The sequence below is a fragment of the Macrobrachium nipponense genome, chromosome 32 (genome assembly GCF_015104395.2).
Source record: "Macrobrachium nipponense isolate FS-2020 chromosome 32, ASM1510439v2, whole genome shotgun sequence".
NCBI lineage: Eukaryota > Metazoa > Arthropoda > Malacostraca > Decapoda > Palaemonidae > Macrobrachium > Macrobrachium nipponense.
Window position 1 is genome coordinate 27,856,483 of NC_061094.1, and position 22,098 is coordinate 27,878,580.

At 40.0% G+C, this 22,098-nt stretch overlaps 1 protein-coding gene across 1 annotated transcript in view; it reads right to left on the reverse strand.

The window, feature by feature from the left end:
- LOC135207289 (activating signal cointegrator 1 complex subunit 3-like) overlaps positions 1-22,098 on the reverse strand; it is a 669,776-nt gene that overhangs the window by 252,773 nt on the left and 394,905 nt on the right. The window contains 1 exon segment of the mRNA XM_064238959.1: positions 9,970-10,190. Coding sequence (XP_064095029.1) covers positions 9,970-10,190 — 221 coding nt within the window.

Genomic DNA, 22,098 nt, shown 5'->3' on the forward strand with positions numbered 1-22,098 from the left:
AGTTGCATGGGAAGAAGGACTAATAAAAGTAGATGAAAGACCAGAAATAAACAGAGACAGGAGAAAGACAGAAAGAAACAGAGGACTGGCACAACAAACCAATGCACGGACAATACATGAGACAGACTAAAGAAACTAGCCAGCGATGACAATTGGCAATGGCTACAGAGGGAGAGCTAAAGAAGGAAACTGAAGGAATGATAACAGCGGCACAAGATCAGGCCCTAAGAACCAGATATGTTCAAAGTACGATAGACGGAAATAACAGCTCTCCCATATGTAGGAAGTGCAATACGAAAAATGAAACCATAAACCACATAGCAAGTGAATGCCCGGCCCAGGCACTTGCACAGAACAAGTACAAAAGGAGGCATGATTCAGTAGCAAAAGCCCTCCACTGGAGCCTGTGCAAGAAACATCAGCTACCTGGCAGTAATAAGTGGTACGAGCACCAACCTGAAGGAGTGATAGAAAACGATCAGGCAAAGATCCTTGGGACTATGGTATCAGAACGGATAGGGTGATACGTGCAAACAGACCAGACGTGACGTTGATTGACCAAGTCAAGAAGAAAGTATCACTCATTGATGTCGCAATACCATGGGACACCAGAGTTGAAGAGAAAGAGAGGGAAAAAATGGATAAGTACCAAGATCTGAAAATAGAAATAAGAAGGATATGGGATATGCCAGTGGAAATCGTACCCATAATCATAGGAGCACTAGGCACGATCCCAAGATCCCTGAAAAGGAATCTAGAAAAACTAGAGGCTGAAGTAGCTCCAGGACTCATGCAGAAGTGTGTGATCCTAGAAACGGCACACATAGTAAGAAAAGTGATGGACTCCTAAGGAGGCAGGATGCAACCCGGAACCCCACACTATAAATACCACCCAGTCGAATTGGAGGACTGTGATAGAGCAAAAAAAAAAAAAAAATAATAATAATAATAATAATAATAATAATAGAAGTAGTAATAATACAATAACTAATTTCAAAAGAAAATTCTTCCCTTTGTCTTTTTCTGTATCAATTTCCCCACCTCAACTCGAGTGACACTCAAGCTTAACAATGCCATACAATGATCAACGAATTTAATGGTTTTATGTAATCTCTCTCTCTCTCTCTCTCTCTCTCACTGAGATGAGATCATTTTCATGGACATGTATGTAATAAGTTTATCATTAATATTTTCCAATAATAATACTCTAAGTACAAAATTCATATCTGAGTATTTTAAATACAATAATCATTCCATTTCTCTCTTTTAAATACTGTAAGGACAACTCTCTCTCTCTCTCTCTCTCTGTCTCTCCACAAGATACTTGTCATACATTTGGTGTTTCTATTTCTTCCTTTTATCTCTCTCGCTCTCAGCAAAAGAATTGATAGACAGACAAACATAATTGCACAGTCCTCTCTTTCTCTCTTCTCTGGAGAAATATATGTATTTATGGGAGGGGGAAAAAGTTGCCTACAGACGTTCATTTCAATCTATTGAAACCTAAGGAGTTATTTCTCTCTTTCTCTCTCTCTCTCTCTCTCTCTCTCTCTCTCTCTCTCTCTCTCTCTTCTCTCTCTTGTATTTTAATGAAAATATACAGTAATTTGTGAATACACAGTGTTGCACATGAAAAAAAAGTAAATTAGAGATAATTTTAGAGATACGGCCCTAAGAAAAATTGCAAATTAGTCGTGAAATTTTCCCTGTGGACATGTTTTCAAGAACGTCGTTCCGGCTTACAACGATTTTCGGGTTACGACGCGTCTTAAGAACGGAATCCCCGTCGTAACCCGGGGACCGCCTGTACTTATCCATGGATTTTTCTTTATGATGTTATTCATGATGTCTTCTTCATCCTTTGGAACATTAAACCACTTTTATTTTGGGTTTAAGTTGACCCTTCTCATTTACTGATATACAATTGATTCCCAGAATCTCTGTTATTGCCTTTTTTAAAAATCAAATTGACTACATAGCCATAAATAAATGATTTTGAATCGCTTTAATGGACACCAGAACATTCCTGGGCGCAGATTGTTACAGCGAGCATGTTTCAGTAGTGGCAGCTATAGCCCTGAAACTGAAGAAAGTAAATAAGAAAAAAGAAGAGACACGACAAATGAAACTTCTAATAACCGATGAACAACTTAAAGAACAATACAGAGTGGAAGTGTGTTACAGATATGAGGTTTTCAATAGTGAAGAACCTTTAGAAGGGGAAGAGGAACTGCATAGAGATTGGAGAAAGTTAAGGATAGTATTTACTGAACCAGCAAAAGAAATGGTACCCAAAAAGGAAAGGAGAGGAAGACAGATGAATGACTGACTCAATATTAGATATAATGGAGGAGAGAAGAATAAAGAAAACAACCCTCAGATATATGAAGAAATAAACTTGGAAATTAGACACGTGTGTGATGCAGCAAAGGAAGATTGGATTAATGAGCAGTGCAGGGAAGTGGAAGAATTGGAAAGACATCATAAGATTGAGACCATGCATAGAAAGATAAAGGAGGTAGTGGGAAGGAAAAGAGTAGCGAGAGGTAATGTGATTATAAGCCGTGAAGGAATGATTGTGATGGAAATTGAAGAGGTTTTGAAACTGAGAAGAATATGTAAAGGACCTTTTTTAAAGATGATAAGGGTGAAAAACTGAGACTACACATACCTTTGCTTGAACCTGATATACTAGACGACGAAATCAGTGTAATTAAAAGTTTTAAGAAAGGAAAAAGCCCAGGTAACATTAAAGTTACAACTGAAATGATATTAGCAAGTGGAAATTTTGGATTAAGAAAAACTGCAGTTAGCCAGGAAGATATATGATACAGGTTACATACCAAAAGAGATGTACAAATCCATCTTCATATTCATACCTAAGAGACCTGGTCCAGTCGAATGCAATCTATATAGGACTATCAGCTTAATGAGCCAGATAACAAAAATAATTCTAAAAGTGATTCTAAACAGAATAAAAAGAAAACTAAAGCCACAAATAACAGAGGAACAATACAGATTTGTAAAGGAGAAAGGAACAAGAAACGCAATTTTCATCATGCGAATGTTAACAGAAAGAGCAATAGAAGTCCAGAAAGATGTATATATGTGTTTTATAGATTGTGAAAAGGTATTTGACAGAGTGAGGCACACTGAGTTGGTAGAAATACTACAAAGAATAAACATAGATAGCAAGAACATCCGACTCATAACCAACTTATACTGGAGTCAAATGGCAGCAGTCAGCATTGACTATAACTTACCAGAATGGGTGGAAATAAAGAGAGGAGTTTGCCAGGGATGTGTACGTATTATGACCAGATCTGTTTGCAATATATGGAGAGATCATCTTGAGAAGTAAAGAGGATATGTAAGGGATTAAGATTGGAGGAGTAAATATTAATAACATCAGGTATGCAGATGATACAGTAACAGTAATCATTGCAGACACAACTGAAAAATTGCAATCATTAGTAGAAACAGTTAACAGGGAGAGTGAAAAAATGGGACTGAAAATTAATGTAAGAAAAATGGAAGTTGTGGTTGCATCAAAGAATCAAGATCCACCAAATTGTAATATATTGATAAAAAACATAAGTATAAAACAAGCTAACAGTTTTGTTTACCTGGGCAGTCTACTAACACAAGATGCAAAAGCAAAACAAGATATTGAGAGGATTCTGACAGCTAAAAACTCCTTTAAGAATATGAAAAACCTTTTGACAAATACAAGAATTGAAACTCAAACAAGAGCTCTGAAAACATATGTGTTGTCCACCCTCATGTATGGACAGCAGAGATGTGGTTTTATATAAGAATGCTGAGAATATCATGGACAGATAGACTGACAACTGAGGTGGTGTTAGCAAGAATTGGAACAGAGAGCCCTTGTAAGAGAAATAAGTAAGAGACAAATGAATTTTGTTGGACATATAATAAGTGAGAAGATAGAGCATTTGTGCCTTACTGGAAGGATAGAGTGGAAGAGAGCAAGAGGTAGACAGAGTAAAATACTTGGACAGCTTGGTAGGAGACTTGGATGGAGATTATACTGCAAATAAACTAATACAAGCGGCTAGTGATCAAGAGAGGCAGAGGCAAATGACTGCCAACGTCCCAAGACACTGCACTTCGGTAAAGTAAGGTAAGGTAAGTTTTCCAATCTGAAATCTTACAAATAAGTGTCCATCTTTTGTTGTTTTAACTTGATTGACTGGCACCATTATTTTATTCATAATTAGCTTCTTTTCATCTACTGCTGTTCTCTCTTTATCTATAAATTTGTTTAAAAGCAATTTTTTTGTCTCGAGTGATTCTGAATAAGTTTTTCCATATTTTTCATAATCTTTACATCTTTATCAACATCGTCTATCTTGCATTGAATTTCATCTACGTTGGTCATGACATCAGTAGTTTTCCCCAAGTCGAATCCTGACTCGGCGCTGCTAATACCTTTGTTTGCTTTTATTTCTTCAAGTTCATCTTCAATGAGTTTCATTTGTGTTCTTTGTTTAGGCCCTTTGCAATTGTTACAGATGTACAATATGTTGTCACTTGAAAGTATGCCTGAACATTTACTCTCAATTCCCGAACATCTGTAGTGGAACCATGTACCACACATCTCACAGCAAATTGCTTCTTCAACAACCTCATTGAAGCAATGGCCACAGGTTACTGATTCACTCTCTATTTGGGTTGACTCATTTTTACCCAGTATCTTCTGCATTGTTCCATCTTTATATGCTCTTCTAATCATGTCTTGACAAAGTTTATGTTATTCTAAGCTTTCCCATTCTTGTTATAAAATTTGCAATGTCTGATTTCTCTTTTTCCTTTCTCTTCTTGGCATTCACATTTAGCATTGCACTAGGCTTGCTCTTTACACCATGCACTTCTCAGACACTTCCTACTTGCAGAAGTCACCCTTTAAGCCATGCATAGGAGAAAGGTTCAGCGCCAAGTTTCAAGGGAAAAATGGGATAAAATTAAATCAGTCTCAACTTTTGGTTTAGTCCAACTACAGTGGGTCTCACCTGTAGCTCTTCATTTCATCCAAGAACATTATAAGGAACAACTGAGTTGTGCACTGGGGCCCCCTCCCCCCAAAACCTTTGCAGAGCATTCAGCATTGGGATCCATCTCCTTAAAAAATACAAGAACTTTCTAAATGTGCAAAAGGGCCTGCTGGATCTTACTGATGATAGTGTTATGGTTCTAGTTTTTATGTCTGCTCCTCTTTGTGGCAATGGTGCTTGTGAAGCTTCATTAACTCCTCATTTGTCAGTGGCTGCTTGTCTACCTCAAACAACAAAACCAATCCTCTACTTCATACATGTTTTTTTTACTTATTGCTTGAGTTATCAAGGCTTTCTTCATGTCCACCATAGCATAACCCTTCAAATTAACAGCACATCTGTACACCTTCTATATCTGTGGTCTAAATTCCATTCCACACAGCATTTATATTCAGACCTGCCTTGTAGATGTCATAGCCCTTCCAAAAGCTACAGCCTGTAAATTAGCTATTCAGAGCAATTGCATCTACAGTCTACTAAGTGTTAACCTAAAGTAGTAGCACTTGATCCCCTAGTCCATAAGTTGCCAGATAGAGTTAGTATATTGAGAGAATGGTCAACAAGAGAGATGTGTTAGGAAAAAGGATGAAAATTGATGTGGTTTTGTGGATGGCTGGGAGTGTAGTCCAAAATATGAAGAATCTTCAAGGAAATGCCCTTGTCATTACAATACTCAATAATACGTACTGAGATAGAATGTTTGAATTCTCTCCCACCACCACCCCCCCACCCAAAAAAATAACCATAACCCAAGCCTTGCATTATGACAGGCAAAAACTGGGAGGGGCTTTGGGAACATTCTTCAGCGCTTGAGGATTCTCCACAATACACCTCAGTGCACAACTAACTCCCATTATAAAGGGCACACTTTTTTTTTTTAACCTTGAAGCCTGAATTAACTTTCTCCTTCATGGATACAAATGGATAACCTGGCATTTTCTTCCAGTAAAGACTGGACTCATCCACAGTGGACATCTGTTCTGGAGGAAACTACTGCTCTTCAGTAATCTAAGCTAATGTAGAAGGAAATTCAGTTGATGCAATCTCTTTATCTAATGCATTTTTTGCCTAGAATCCTGATGGTTTATAGATTGGATGGCTGCTCTAAATAAAACCATGCTGAACTTCACTTGTGTGTGTGTGTGTGTATATTTATATACACATAAATACATATATGGGCAGTCCCCAGGTTCAATGGGTTCTGTTTATGATGTTCCAAGTTTATGACGCTCTTAAAATGACAAATTTTCTAGGACAATTTGTATTTTTCATAGCTACAAACCTGAGATGGAGTGACGATAACTGACAATCACTGACAACCGATAATCGGCGATAATAGCGCCAATATCTGGTTACTGGCACCAACCCTCAGTTATCAGCATCGCTGTTAACTGGGGATTGGCGCTAAAAATTCAGTTATTGGTGTCGCTAGACAAGTGCCGTAAACCCAGATCACCAATTAGTGAGGCCGCCGATAACCAAGGACCGCCTATACATATATAAATACGTAATACAACATCAACATACATATATAATTAATATATTATATATATTATTATATTATATAGATATATAATATATATATTAGATATATATATATATAATCCTATATTTAATATATATTATATATATATATAGAATTATATATAGATAATATATATATAATATATATAATTATATATTATATCTAGATATCTATATACTATATATATAGATCTATAGATATACTATATATATAGATATCTAGATATATATCTATATATATATATATAGTATATCTATATAGATTAGATTCTTAATATCTATATTAGAATATATATATATATATTATATATATGATCCTATATATATATAATATTAATTTATATATATATAATATTTATATTCCTATATAATAAGGATATATAGATATATAGATATATCTAGATATATATACGATATATAGATTATATATATATATATATAGATATATATATATATATAGAATATAATATATATATAGATATATATAAGATATATATAGATATATATAGATATAGATATATAGATATATATAGATATAATATAATTATATTATATATATATATAGATATAATAACGAATATCGATAGATAGATAGATATCTATTCTATAAAAATGATTACAAAAAATCACAGTAGATGCGTGACTTCATAAATAAGCGAATACCACGGGAAATAATAACAGGAATCAAGCGTTTTTTCGTCTTTATTCAGACATCGTCAAGGAGCTACTAAAGTACAAATTGGAGAGGAAGGCCTCAGTAGAAACAAGATTCAGGAATACCAGATGGTTAATTATCAAAAGGGTAAAAATTAAAAGGATAATCCAGGATTATCGGATATCACACGGTCACAAACTTAAACAGATTCTGACCCTAACCGAAATTACAAAGTATCTTTACAGTCCAAAACATGTAAAAACTGAATATATTAATTTGTTGCTTATATTTATCTACAACTTTTTTCATTATGAAAGCATCAAGTTTAAATAAACCCAAGACTTAAATTTAGAACATTTATATTATTTGACTTGATAAAACAAGATTCAATGATATTCCTTTTAACTGTGTCATTACATGGGACTAAGGCTCTTGCTTGACTCCAGTTAATAGGATGGTCTAAATCTCTCATATTTACAAATAATGCATTCGATATTTGCCCAGTTCTCACAGAATATTGATGTTGCTTAAGACGCTGTGAAAGAGATTTCCCGGTCTGTCCGTAATAGATTTTATCACATTTTTTTGCAAGGAATTTCATATATGCAGCCTGGAAGATCTTTAGGAGAATTTTTGATTACTAAACTCTTGACATTAATATTACTGAAAACAACATTTATGTTAAAAAGCTTTAAAATTCTAGGAATATCTAAAACCTTTCATCATAAGGTAATTTTAGAATGTTATGCTTACTAAATTCAAGTTTGTCATTAGTTGAATAAAATGTTTTTCTAGCTCTTTTCCATGCCACATCTACAAAAGTCTTTGGGTATTTAAGTTTCAATGCAATATCATAAATAGTTTTAATTTCAGCGTCAATAAATTGCGGGCTACAGACACGTAAAGCCCTTAGGAACATCCCAGAAAAAACAGAGAATTTAACATTTTGATGGTGATTGGAGTAGTAATGAACAAAAGAGGCAATATTAGTTGATTTTCGAAAGACTGAAAAGGTGAAATTTCTATCATTTCTATGGACAGTTACATCAAGAAAATTCAAATTACAATTTCTTTCTTCCTCTACAGTAAATTTTATATAAGGGACTAAATTATTGAGATTATTAAGGAATTCCTGGAGGTTTTCGTGAACTGGCCAAATACAGAAGATATCATCCACGTATCTAAACCAAATAACTTTTTGGGGCAAAATTCTTGGTAAGAAAAACATTTTATTCAACTAATGACAAACTTGAATTTAGTAAGCATAACATTCTAAAATTACCTTATGATGAAAGGTTTTTAGATATTCCTAGAATTTTAAAGCTTTTTAACATAAATGTTGTTTTCAGTAATATTAATGTCAAGAGTTTAGTAATCAAAAATTCTCCTAAAGATCTTCCAGGCTGCATATATGAAATTCCTTGCAAAAAATGTGATAAAATCTATTAGACAGGACGGGACGGAAATCTCTTTCACCAGCGTCTTAAGCAACATCAATATTCTGTGAGAACTGGGCAAATATCGAATGCATTATTTGTACATATGAGAGATTTAGACCATCCTATTAACTGGAGTCAAGCAAGAGCCTTAGTCCCATGTAATGACACAGTTAAAAGGAATATCATTGAATCTTGTTTTATCAAGTCAAATAATAGAAAATGTTCAAAATTTAAGTCTTGGTTTTATTTAAACTTGATGCTTTTCATAATGAAAAAAGTTGTAGATAAATATTAAGCAACAAAATTAATATATTCAGTTTTTACATGTTTTGGACTGTAAAGATACTTTGTAATTTCAGTTAGGGTCAGAATCTGTTTAAGTTTGTGACCGTGTGATATCCGATAATCCTGGATTATCCCTTTTAATTTTTACCCTTTTGATAATTAACCATCTGGTATTCCTATCTTGTCTTCTACCTGAAGGCCTTCCTCTCCAATTTGTACTTTAGTACTCCTTGACGATGTCTGAATAAAGACGAAAGCGCTTGGATTCTGATTATTATTTTCCCGTTGTATTCGCTTATATATATATGTATGTATGTATATATATATAGATATAGATAGATATACATATATATATATATATATAGATATATATATATAGATATATATATATAGACATATATATATATATATAGTATATATAATATATATATATATATATATAGATATATATATATATATATATATATATATATATATATAGTATTTATTTATAGATATTTATAGAGGATATTTATATATATATATATATATATATATATATATATATATATATATATATATATATATATAAGATAGATAGATAGAGATATATATATATATATATAGTATATATATATATATATATAGATAGATGATAATATATATATAGATATATATAGATATATATAGATATATATATATATATATATAGATATATATGAATAGAGATATATATATTATATATATATATATATATTACTAGATACATTTTCAGTGATCTACACCATTCCAAGAGGGCCTTTGCTTTTATTCAAAATTACTTGAATTACCTATATTGAAATATTAAAACTAAGTTTACATAACGACTAACCTTATTGAAAATAATAATTTACTACCAAATATTTCAATTTTTAGAATATGTTCACAGAGCATCATGAAAAAATGTTATGACAAAAACTTATGCAAAACCTGATGAAAGATCATTACATAAGAAACCCCAAAAATGACTAACCTTTGCTCCAGGTGTTTCACGAAACACCCTAAACATGGCTATTTCTGCTGCTATTGTCTTTCCAGAACCAGTTGGAGCACCAAGCAAAACATTGTTATCTGTATGATACAGACAATGGAAAAGCTGTGTCTGAATAGGGTTGAAATGTGTGAACCTGTAGAGCATTTCCAACTCCGAGTTGTTTAATGCAGTGACTGGAAGTGGTCTCAGATCAAGTAAATCTGGAAAATAAAACAAACGCTGCATTTTACAAAAATAAAATAAAAAATTTAGAATGTACCTACCAGACTAAAGAACTATGAAAAACTTAAATATAAAGAATAGCATGCCCAAGAACTTTATATAAACTGCTCAAGGAATCCTTATGCAATCTAGTTAAGGTCTTCAGACCCCCAGGATTCTGAAAGCATACTGATGCATTATTTACATGAAAGCTGTCATCCAGTATAAACCGTAAATACCTTCTGTTAAAGTTTTCCACAGAGGTCTCAAACACAAGTCCTTTGTAGATTCTGAAGTAGTAGTGTAAATTTAATAAAAGTTAATAAAGTACTACAGTGGAACCTCAGTTTATGTACAAAATCCTTTTCAGAATGCCCCACAAAGTCCGAAACATACGAAAACCAAAACAATAATTCACATATGGAATATGTAAATATAATTAATGCATTCCAGAAACCTAAAAATATTAACAAAAATACATTTTATAGGGAATAAACACTGCTTTACATACAGAAAACAATGAAAAATAGTGTTCCTTCCATTTTTACAAGGGATGGGTACCTGACCCCCCCTGTGAATAGCTAGAACCTGGGAATACTTGAAACCCTTATAAAAACGCGGAAAACTCCTTTTTTGTTAGTTAAAACTCAAGAAAAACCCACTAAAAGGGATTTTGACGTAGGAAAAATCTATTTCTGGGTGATTGGCTCGTGTCGCCCTATGAAAGGATCCTTAATATCATTCTTTCTAGGCAAAATTAATCTAAATCTTACCAGAGAAAAACAAAATTAAGAAAATGTCAGTAAAACTGACTCTCACTCTATAAAAAAGAAGTGTCGGTATGAGAATAGGGGCGAGTGGGAACACTACCACGAGTCATTCACCATTTAGACCTTCCAATCCAAAATCCCCACTAGCGAGAGCTGATACTAACGGGTGATGCGGCCGCTACTACTACTACTAAGGACGCCACGGACAGCAGCGCCCCTAGCGGTCATCCTTAATCTATGAACATCTTGCCCTGCAGGGGGGGAAAACAAAAGCAAGACAGGGTTGGGTTTCATAGGGCAGAACACAGCCAATCACCCAGAAATAGATTTTTCCTACGTCAAAATCCCTTTTCTGGGCTCAGCTCGTGTCGGCCTATGAAAGAGTACCAGAGAAACAGGCAAGATGGGAAAAGGGACAAATGAAAAACCGAAGTAAAAATAGATATATAATATAAGTGAATCAGGTATACAGAATACAAATTAAGTACTTAAAGCTAACTTATGCTAAACAATGGCATAAAAAAGAGAGCCAACAACAAAAGTACTTAAAACTAACTTATAATAAACATAGTAGTATACAATAATGTAATGTAAGTTAACAAAACAGGTTCACTTAAGCAAAGTATTTACATAATATACAAACACATTGTGTCCTGCCCTAGCATAAAAATAAGGGTAGGGACACTGAAGTACCTTATAAGTACAAAGTGTGGATGTCCCTAGCAAAAAAATAAGGAACAAACCACTAATATGACCTCAGCGGCTAAGGCTAGAGTGTCTGAGTAGCATGGCGATAGGGTGAGGCATGTTAGACGAGGTAGGTAGGAAGGAGATCTGGATCTATACTATGACTACTATACAGTATCAGGAGAAACAATGTTTCCCGCTGCTACTGCAGAAAATTTTAAAGATTCCAAGGACTTTAGATAGTGACGTTTAAAGACTGTCGGAGATTTCCATCCAGTATACTTTTTAAGATCCTCGAAGTTCATATGTTGAAAGTAGTTAATTGAGGTGGCTACTCCCCTGATGTCATGTGCTTTTGGGAATGAATCAGGGTTGGCTTGTTTAATGAAGTAAAGGATCTGTTGTCTAATACCTTTTACTGATAAAGTACCACCTTTTTCTCTCATGAAGAGAGAACCTGAGGATCTTGAGGATGTGCGAGATAGAAAGGCTCTTAAAGTTGATACTGGGCAGAGAGAAGGGTCTTGCGGAAGTGGGATGACTTTCCAAGGAGCCCACCTTGCAAGAGGATCCTCATTTTTAGCTAAAAAGCTACGATCCGGAGCAAGCAGGACTTCTCCTGAGGGGAGGAATTCTACATGACCCGCATCTCTGGATAGAGCCGACAGTTCTGAAATTCTAGCTCCTGAGGCTAGGCTTAATAAGAATAACGTCTTTCTGAGGAGCATTATGAATGTGCACGACGAGTTGTCAGTATCTGATGCTAGTTTGAGGACGTCATTTAAGAACCATGAGACTGCCGTAGGCCTTTGAGAAGGTCTAAGTCTAGCACAGGCTTTAGGGATAGACGTAAAGTAAGATTCAGTCAGATCTATCTGGAAACCCAACTGATAGATCTTCTTCAAAGCCGATTTATTTGCGTAGTAATAGTGCTAGCTGCTAAACCTTTTTCAAACAAGGATTCTGAAAAAGGATATAGCTAAGTTAACTGTCATGGTTGTAGTGTTTGATTCTTTCAGGAAGGATGCTAATTTTTTAACAGCAGAGTCATATTGTCTAATAGTTGACTCTCTCTTATCTGGACTCTAGGAAGAGGATGTTTTGTGGATCAATATTAGCATCTTTGTTAGCTGCAAAACTTCATGAAGTCCATAAAGAAAGTTAGGGTCTGAAGAATTCCTGAGGAAGCGAACACAGTCCTCATTTGTACTGCCTGTGACAGCCTGGGATTGGGAATCCGTTGAGGTCGGAGACCCAATTCCGAAGAAGCAGCGGATACCAGTTGCTTTTGGGCCAGTCTGGTGCAACCAGCGCTACCAGTCCCTTGAAAGTCCTCAGCTTGCTCAAGACTTTCAATAGAAGATTCACTGGAGGAAAAACATAAATTTTTCTCCACTGACTCCAATCTAGCGACAGAGCGTCCGTGGCATAAGCCAGAGGGGTCCAGGTTGGGGGCCAACATAGCAAGGGAGCTTGTGGTTTGCTTGTGAAGCGAAGAGATCTACTTGGAGACCTGGGACTCTCCGGCATATCCACTGGAATGACCTGTCGTCTAGGGACCATTCTGATTCCAGAGGGACCGACCGGGACAAAGCGTCTGCTATCACATTTCTTACCCCCGCTAGGTGAGTGGCGGACAGATGCCATTTGTGTTTGTCTGCTAGGGCAAAGATGGCTATCATGACATGGTTCACATGTTTGGATTTGGACCCTCCTCTGTTGATGCAATGAACTACCACTGCACTGTCCAAAACTAGTCTTAGATGAGACTTTTTCGGTCGGGGGAAGAAGTCTCTTCAGGGTAAGAAATAACTGCCATTGCTTCCAAAACGTTTATGTGGAGCTGGCGGAACTGAGCTGACCAAGTCCCTGAACTTGTTTGAATTGAGAATATCCCCCCAACCACCGGACAGGGAGGCATCCTGTGAATGGTTAATACGGAAGGGGATATTGGAGGGGTACCAGTTTGGCCAGGTTCTTCACTTTTGTCCATGGACGGAGTTGATTGCGAAGGATCTGTGGAATTACTGACAACTTGTCTCGAGATTTGGCGTTTGCTCTCGATCGCCAAACTCGGTTTATATCCTTCAGCCTTGCTTTTAGGAGGAGTTCTGTCAAGGAGGCAAACTGAAGCGAACCTAGGAAACTTTCTTGGCTTCTCCTTGATGTTTATTTGCATTTGAGAAATTGTTTCACAGCTTTGGCTATTTCTTTGCGTTTGACCACTGGAATTGACAGATTGTGGGAAGACAAATCCCATTGATTCCTAGCCACTGAAAACGAGACTCTGGAGTAAGTCTGGATTCGTTTGTTTATCTGGAACCCCAGATGTTCCAGAAATTGAACTACCTTTTTCCGTGGCTTTGAGACATTCCTCGACTGTTGGTGCCCAGATCAACCAATCGTCGCAGGTATGCTGCTAACATTATCCCCTGAGTTCTCAATGTTGAAACTACACTTCTGCTATTTTTGTGAATTACCCTGGGGGCTACATTCAGACCGAAGGGCATCACTTTGAATGAGAATTCTGATTTCCTAGTCTGAACCCTAAGACCAATGGGCGGAAGTGCCTGGCTATAGGGAATGATAGTATGCGTCTGTAAGATCGATGGAGCATGTGACGGCTCCACCGAGGAAGTAAGGTCCTTACTTGCGAAATGGTAAGCATTTTGAACTTGTCGCAACGGATGAAAGAGTTTAGCCTTGACAAGTCTAAGATTACCCTTCTTTTTTTGTTGAGCCTTTCTTGGCACGCTGAATAAGCGACCTTGAAATTTTAAATGCTTGACTCTCGCAATAGCTCCTTTCTGAAGGAGTTCCTCCGCATAATCTGTCAATTCCTTTGATGGTACTTGGCGGAATGATTTGATTGGAGGGGGATCTTTGATCCAACTCCAACCCAATCCCTTGGACACTATGCTCTGTGCCCAATTGCTAGACCCCCACCTGTACGGAAGAGGAACAAAACCTCCCTCTACCTGGGGAGAAGCCTCATTGTTGTTGGGCGGGTTGACCTCCACGCCCTCCTCTGAACTGCCTACCCCTTGTCGCTCTACTTGAGCCACCCCGCTGGCGAAAGTGGCCTCGCGCTCTGCTACCTCTCGCCTGCACCGAAAAGGGAGGATAAGCCTGACTTTCATAAACAGGGTTTGAAGGCCGGCGAGAGTGCGTAAGAGGTCGAGGGTTGCGACTGAGGAGACACAAGGAGGATTGGGTTGGGTTCTGTTTTGAAGTTGCAGGCTGTCCCTGTTGGGTAACTGGGACGGCCTGAACGAATTGCTGCTGCTGCTGACGTTTCTGGTGGAAGGCTGGAATCTTTCTACCAGCCTTCTTTGGTTTCTTACCAGCAGCGGTGGGGCGGATTCTTGTTTCCTCTTAGAGGAGATACCCATCTAGCTCTGAGGCTCTGGTTGAGCCTAGCAGCCTCATGGTGTACCTCATTCACCGCGGACTCTGGGAAGAGGTCCGCCCCCCACATGCTGGAAGCCAGGAGCCTATTAGGTTCGTGCCTAATAGCGCATTCCTGCAGAACGTGCTTTCGACAGTTCCTCCTAGCTAGGAAGAAGTCGAAAGCATCTGTCTGAAACCGTTTGAAGCTGAGACTTGGCCAGAATCTTAAATAAAGGTTCTGTGCCATACGATAAAGCAGCCATCTCAGTAATGATTAAAGAATTGAGGATCTCCCAAACCTAGTTCGAGCGTCGAACTCTGCCTGAATCAAGGTATCAGGCAGCCTCGGAAGCTTTTCACCAAAACTGGTCCATTGCACAGTCCGGTTTGAGCTTACCAAGCGTGAAAGTGGACGGCAAGTTCTCCCACAATTCCCCAAAGAAAGCTGGGAAGAGCGGAGAAGTAGACTCCGCTTCCCTCAGTTGTGGCATGGGCTCATCCTTGAGGACTGCCTGAAGAGTCGCTTCCACTATTTTGGTAGCGAACGGAAGAGAAGCCTCCTCCTCCGTCGCAAAAATAGTAAAAGGACTCTTGAAAGCCTGGAGCTTGGTGTTGGTACACTCCCAGTCCTCAAGGCAGTGAACCCATTCCCGCTGAGCGTGCTCTCTACTATAAAGCACATGTTCTCTGGTGATCTTGTCTTCCCTAGTGAGCGCCGCTGCAGTCAGCCTAGCATACCCAATGAAAGGCTGCGTCAATCCCGGAGGATAAAACTCGAAGTCCTCAATCCTTCGAGTTCCACACTCCGGGACAGAGATCATACGTCCTTGAATGGAGCGTAAGCGGCTACTCTCCATGGGTTATCCATGGAGAAGGCTGGTAGCGACTCATAAGGAGGTAGCTGGGGAATACCAGCACTTGCTACTGGGGAGACTGGGTAAGGAACCTGAGCAAGCCCAGACTACTCGGTCCTCATTCTCTCTAACTCTGTTAGAGAGATCTTGGATGGACTGGCCCGCCGACCGATCAAAGTGTTCGACAGTTGCGCGAACATCTGTTCGAACTTGGTTCCGAGGGCGGAGACCTGTGAGCCGACCATCTCTCCTACCTGTTGCATCACCACTGCTGAGAAGGCAGTGGGATCAAAGGTGCTCGGTCCCGCTACTCCAAACCGGCGTTGCGGAGTGGATGCGGTGGAGGCCGGAGAAGGCATTGGCTCAGCAGGAGCGCGAGCCTTCTCCTTGAGAAGCCCTTGCTTCTAGAGCTCTTGGAGTGTGAGGAGCTCGGCTTAGCCTTCACAGCGTCAGCATAGGAAGTCGAAGACTTCTTAGCTGAAGAAGACGACGAGACTTTTTAGAAGTCGTCTTAACGAGGGTCTTCGGTTCTCTCTGTCCCTTCACCTTGGGGGTACAGAGAGAGCGGGGGCAGGGAAGGGCGGGAGGGATCTCAGATCCCGAAAATCCTTGGAAAGAGGCAGTAGAAGAAGGGACAGGAGAAGATCCAGGAGCGCCCAAGGAAAGACCTTGGGCACCCGACACACCTACCTCAACTAACAAATCCTCTGCACCTACCGCCATAGGCTCAATATAAGGTCCAGGGTTGCGACATCTGGGACCGTCTCCTGCGTGGCCACAGCCCCTAACGACTGCTGCACCTCTTGCTGGATAGAAGCGATGAGAGGGGCTGCAGATGGGGGTGGGGTCAAACATATCCTGTTGACTTGCCGCCGGGGAAGATCTGAATGGCCAGCTTCTTGTCTAGGATGTATGGCTGGCCCTGGCGGCGGCGTTCTTGCCGAAGCCGCCCACCCAAGCCTTCAGGGTTGCTAGGGCGACTTCCTTCACGGCGGCAGCCTGAAAGAGAAGGCGAAATGAAGCTTCTAGTGGCGGGGACGGGGTTAAACAATCTTAAGACTAAGTGTTATTAGTAAATACGATAAAGAAGTCTAAAATCGACTTACCCCTCCACCAGCTGACTGACCAGGTCATAGCAGATGGTGCAGGCTTCTGGGTGCCAGACGATCATGGCGTTGTAGGTCGTGGCACACGGGCGTGAGTCCCTGCACTCATCGTGGGCGCAGGGGCGTACAGCGTCGCGTTACACCCAGGACCTGACAGTTGGTAGCCTGTAAGTGGAAAGATACATAAGTATCAGGAGAAACACTTACAGCCTAACAATTGCTCCGCTGCATGCCGGAGCGTGAAAGTTAGATTAAAACCAGAGCCCCGCCATAATACGTGTGGTAACAAGGTGGTTGTTGGTCTAAGGCTACGCCGGAGACAAGAGAAAATACACAACCAGTGTGGTGGTGAGCTATGAAACCACGACGGAGAAACGACGGAGATGTATACACACAGATAGATAATACTAAAATTCACCGTAAAATTAGGGTATATCCTTATATTTATAACGAAATATATATATAAATCTTTTCCCCGCTTACTAGAAGAGTGCCCGGGTAAGAAGCAAGCTCTCCTCCGGTAGCGGGAAAAAGGCAGGATATAGTAGGCAAGCAATAGACCACTAGTAGTGACCACCCCGCCCGCTGGCGGAGCCAGACGAACTATAACCAAAGGCCCCGGCTGCAGCGGAGGCTCCGTTCGTTACAGTGGGGGAAAGGTGGGACTGAGCAATGGGGGGGGGGGGGGGGGGGGGGGGGTTCCCCGGTGTGACGCGGCGGGAGAGAGAGAGAGAGTGGGGGGCCTACTCTCCTCCCCGTCTCACAACTACCCCGCTCGGAGACCCGGTACCCGAAACACGTGGTCGCCCTAAACCCCAGCTGGGAAGAACCCCTGGCCTCCTCAGAGGAAGGAGGGAGGAAGGCTACTGAGGTTGTCATAGCAACCAAGGGGTCCACCAGACCCCTCCCCCCTATACCTGTAGGGAGGGAAGGGGAAGGGTAGGTGCGGTGGAACACGTGGGCCGCCAGTGGCCTAAGCCGCGATAGGAACACAACCGTGGGAGGGCCACGTGAACCAGGCTGTACCAATACATGGGACATGCACCTAGGCTAGCCTAACACCCTAAAAAGAACTAAAATTACATCATAACAGGTGGAAAAGACACTTTTAGTAAAAGAAAAAGAAGCCCAGGAGGAGGCAAACTGTTCCGAGGAACAGAGGACTACTCGGAGCCAGCGATAGCCGATGAAGAGCAAGAGCTGGGATGCTAGGCCAGAATACAGAATAGCCCTAAATACCAAACTAAGAGGATGGTAGACGGGCTAACCTAGCTAAAAATACGATGTAAAAACGATGAACGTGATATAGTAAGCCCATAAGTACAAGAAGTCCCAGTATGGAAGACCCGGAATTCTAGACATGAGGCAGCATGGCGCCGCCACTAGCCGACCGGGAAACCGTATAGACCTATTAGAAGGAAAATACTGGTTCCTGGAAGACTAAAAAACGGTAAAATACTACTTATGAGGCACTTAACTTAGCCGATGCGATGGCAGCACGTTCCATGGTAAATAAGTGGAGATAAATCCAAGAAATAGGCACACGTGAAAAAATGCGTCCAACGCGTACTGCTAAATATTAAGGATGACCGCTAGGGGCGCTGCTGTCCGTGGCGTCCTTAGTAGTAGTAGTAGCGGCCGCATCACCCGTTAGTATCAGCTCTCGCTAGTGGGGATTTTGGATTGGAAGGTCTAAATGGTGAATGACTCGTGGTAGTGTTCCCACTCGCCCCTATTCTCATACCGACACTTCTTTTATAGAGTTTTACTGACATTTTCTTAATTTTGTTTTTCTCTGGTAAGATTGAGATTAATTTTGCCTAGAAAGAATGATATTAAGGATCCTTTCATAGGCCGACACGAGCTGAGCCCAGAAAAAATTTTATACCTTGTTTTTTAATGTTTTGTCACTAAAAAGGGATTTTGACGTAAGGAAAAATCTATTTCTGGGCGATTGGCTCGTGTCGCCAGCGAAATATCCTTTAATCTATTATTTCTAGGGTAAATGTACTAACACATACCAGAGAATAAATAAAATAAAGAAAAAGGTCAGTATAACTGACTCGCTCACCCTCCAGGAGGGTGTCGGTATGAACACTAGGCGAGTGAGACCACTACCACGAGCCAAATGCCAATAGAAATCTCCCACTACAAAATCCCTCCAAGAGGGGAGCCGACCCACAGAGTGAGCAGCTCGTACTACTACTACTCCATCCCATGCTGCCGACTGCTGCGCCTCTGGTGGCCATCCTGAAGTTAGCAGACAATCTTGGGCGAAGGGATGGGTAGGGTGGGATTTCGCTGGCGACACGAGCCAATCGCCCAGAAATAGATTTTTCCTTACGTCAAATCCCTTTTCTGGGCTCAGCTCGTGTCGCTGCGCGAAATCGTACCAGAGAAATAGCACAAGATTGTAAACAAAAGTAATAACTGAGAATAAAAATAAATAAATCAGAATAGGTCTCAAATAAAAGATATATATAAGAATAGACCTATAATTGCAAAAGATACATATACACAGGGGTATAAAAATAGAAATATGCTTAATACCCTTAATCTAATCATGTTTGTAAACATAAGGTAATTACATATGTACAGGTAAAATTATTTACATGTATCAATGTTATCTGTGTAACAGCATGTATCAAAAGTATAATAGCAATTAATAAAACAATCAACAATAATAATATATAAAGGAATGTATATGACTTAATATACAAAACCTGTAATCATTATAATATGATGTATCCCCTAGCATAAAAATAAGGGGAAACATCCATAGATCAATGTATAATCATTTGTGAGTGTCCCTAACAGACATAAGGGGCACCCACTACACTATCACAAAAGCAGCTAAGACACAAGGTGAATGCAAATGAACCAGTAGGAATAGACGAACTTTTGGGTGAGGCAGGTAGAAGGAGGACTGAATCTTCTACTACAAACTAGTAGAGTCAAGGGAAACTATGTACCCGCTGCTACTGCTGGAATTTCAGAGCTTCCAAGGACTTAAGGTAGTGACGTTTGAACACTGTCGGCGATTTCCATCCAGTATACTTTTTCAACTCATCGAAGTTCATATGTTGGAAATAATTAAATGAGGTGGCTACTGCCCTGACATCATGTGCTTTCGGGAAAAGAGTCAGGATTGGCTTGCTTAATAAAGTACAGGATTTGTTGCCTGATTGCCTAATGGATAAAGTTCCACCTTTTTCCCTCCTAAAGAGGGGACCCGACGAAGATGAGGAGGTCCTAGACAGAAAGGCTCGTAAGGTGTAACTGGGCAAGAGATACATCTTGTGGAAGGGGTAGTACCTTCATATTCCCACCTCATCAAAGGATCTTATTCTTTGCTCAAAAAGCTACGTTCCGGAGAAAGTAGGACTTCTCCTGTGGGAAGGAACTGAATATGATCCGGGTCTCTGGATAGAGCGACAGTTCTGAAATTCTGCTCCTGAAGCTAAGCTTAATAAGAATAGGGTTTTCTTAAGAGCATTATAAACGAGCATGTGTCATTATCGGTTTCGGAAGCCAGTTTTAGAACATCGTTTAAGAACCATGAAACTGACGTAGGCCTTACAGAAGGCCTAAGCCTAGCACATGCCTTAGGAATAGACGAGAAGTAGGAATCCGTCAAGTCTATGTTAAATCCAAATTGAAATATCTTTTTCAAAGCTGACTTGTTTGTCGTAATCGTGCTAGCTGCTAAACCTTTTCAAATAAGGATCTGAAAAAGGATATAGCTGAATTAACTGTCATGATTCTAATATCCGAATCTCTCAGGAAGGTTGCTAACTTTTTGACAGCAGCATCATACTGCCTCAAAGTCGAATCCCTTTTATCGGATTCCAAGAATAGAATATTCTGAGGGTCAATATTCGCATCTCTTTTTGCCGCAAACTTCATGAAATCCATAAAGTTAGGGTTTTGAGAATCCCTGAGGAAGCGAACACAGTCTTCATTTGTACTGACTGGGAGAGCTTGGGACTGGGATCTGAAGAGGACGAAGGCCCAGCTCCAAAATTAGAGGATACCAGTTGCTCTTCGGCCAGTCTGGGGCTACTAGAGCCACTTGACCCTTGAAAGTCCTGAGTTTGTTCAATACTTTCATGAGGAGATTCACTGGAGGGAAGACGTAAATCTTCTCCCAGTTGTTCCAGTCTAGAGCCAGGGCGTCCGTGGCATAGGCCAGAGGGTCCAGGTGGGGGCTACATAACACGGTAGTTTGTGGTTCGCTTGTGATGCGAAGAGGTCCACCTGTAGCCCTGGGACTCTTTGAAGGATCCATTGGAAACGAACTGTTGTCCAGTGACCATTCCGACTCTAGGGGTACTGATCGGGATAGGGCGTCTTGCTATGACGTTTCTTACTCCAGCTATGTGAGTGAGGAAAGATGCCAACTGAACTTGTCTGCCAGGGAGAAGATGGCTATCATGACGTGATTTAGATGACGTGACTTGGAGCTCCTCTGTTTATACAATGTACTACCACTGCGCTGTCCAGGACTAGCTTTATGTGGGAGTACTTGGGTGGGCGTAACCTTTTTAGAGTCAAGAACACTGCCATTGCCTCCAGTACGTTTATATGGAACTGACGGAACTGAGGTGACCAAGTCCCTTGAACCTTTTTGACCTGGGAATACCCTCCCCAGCCGCTTAAGACGCGTCTGTGGGATGGTGACCCCTGGTGGAGGGAACTGAAGGGGTACTGACATTGATAAACTTCTTGACTCTCGCCCATGGCCGAAGTCGATTCTTTAGAATCAGAGGCACTGAGGATAGTTTGTCCCTGGACCTGACGTTTGCTCGCGAGCGCCAGATTCTGGTTAGGTCTTTCAGTTTGGCTTTCATTAAGAGTTTGTCACTGATGCAAAACTGGAGAGAACCCAGGATCCTTTCCTGGGCTCTCCTTGACGCTAGTTTGTGACTTAGAAATTGCTTGACTGACTTTGCTATTTCTTTCCTTTGGTTGATGGAATCGACAGAGTGTGGGATGATAGATCCATTGAATGCCCAGCCACTGAAAGTTTGACTCTGGAGTGAGTCTTGATTTGGTCCTGTTTATTTTGAAGCCTAGATATTCCAGGAACTGAATCACTTT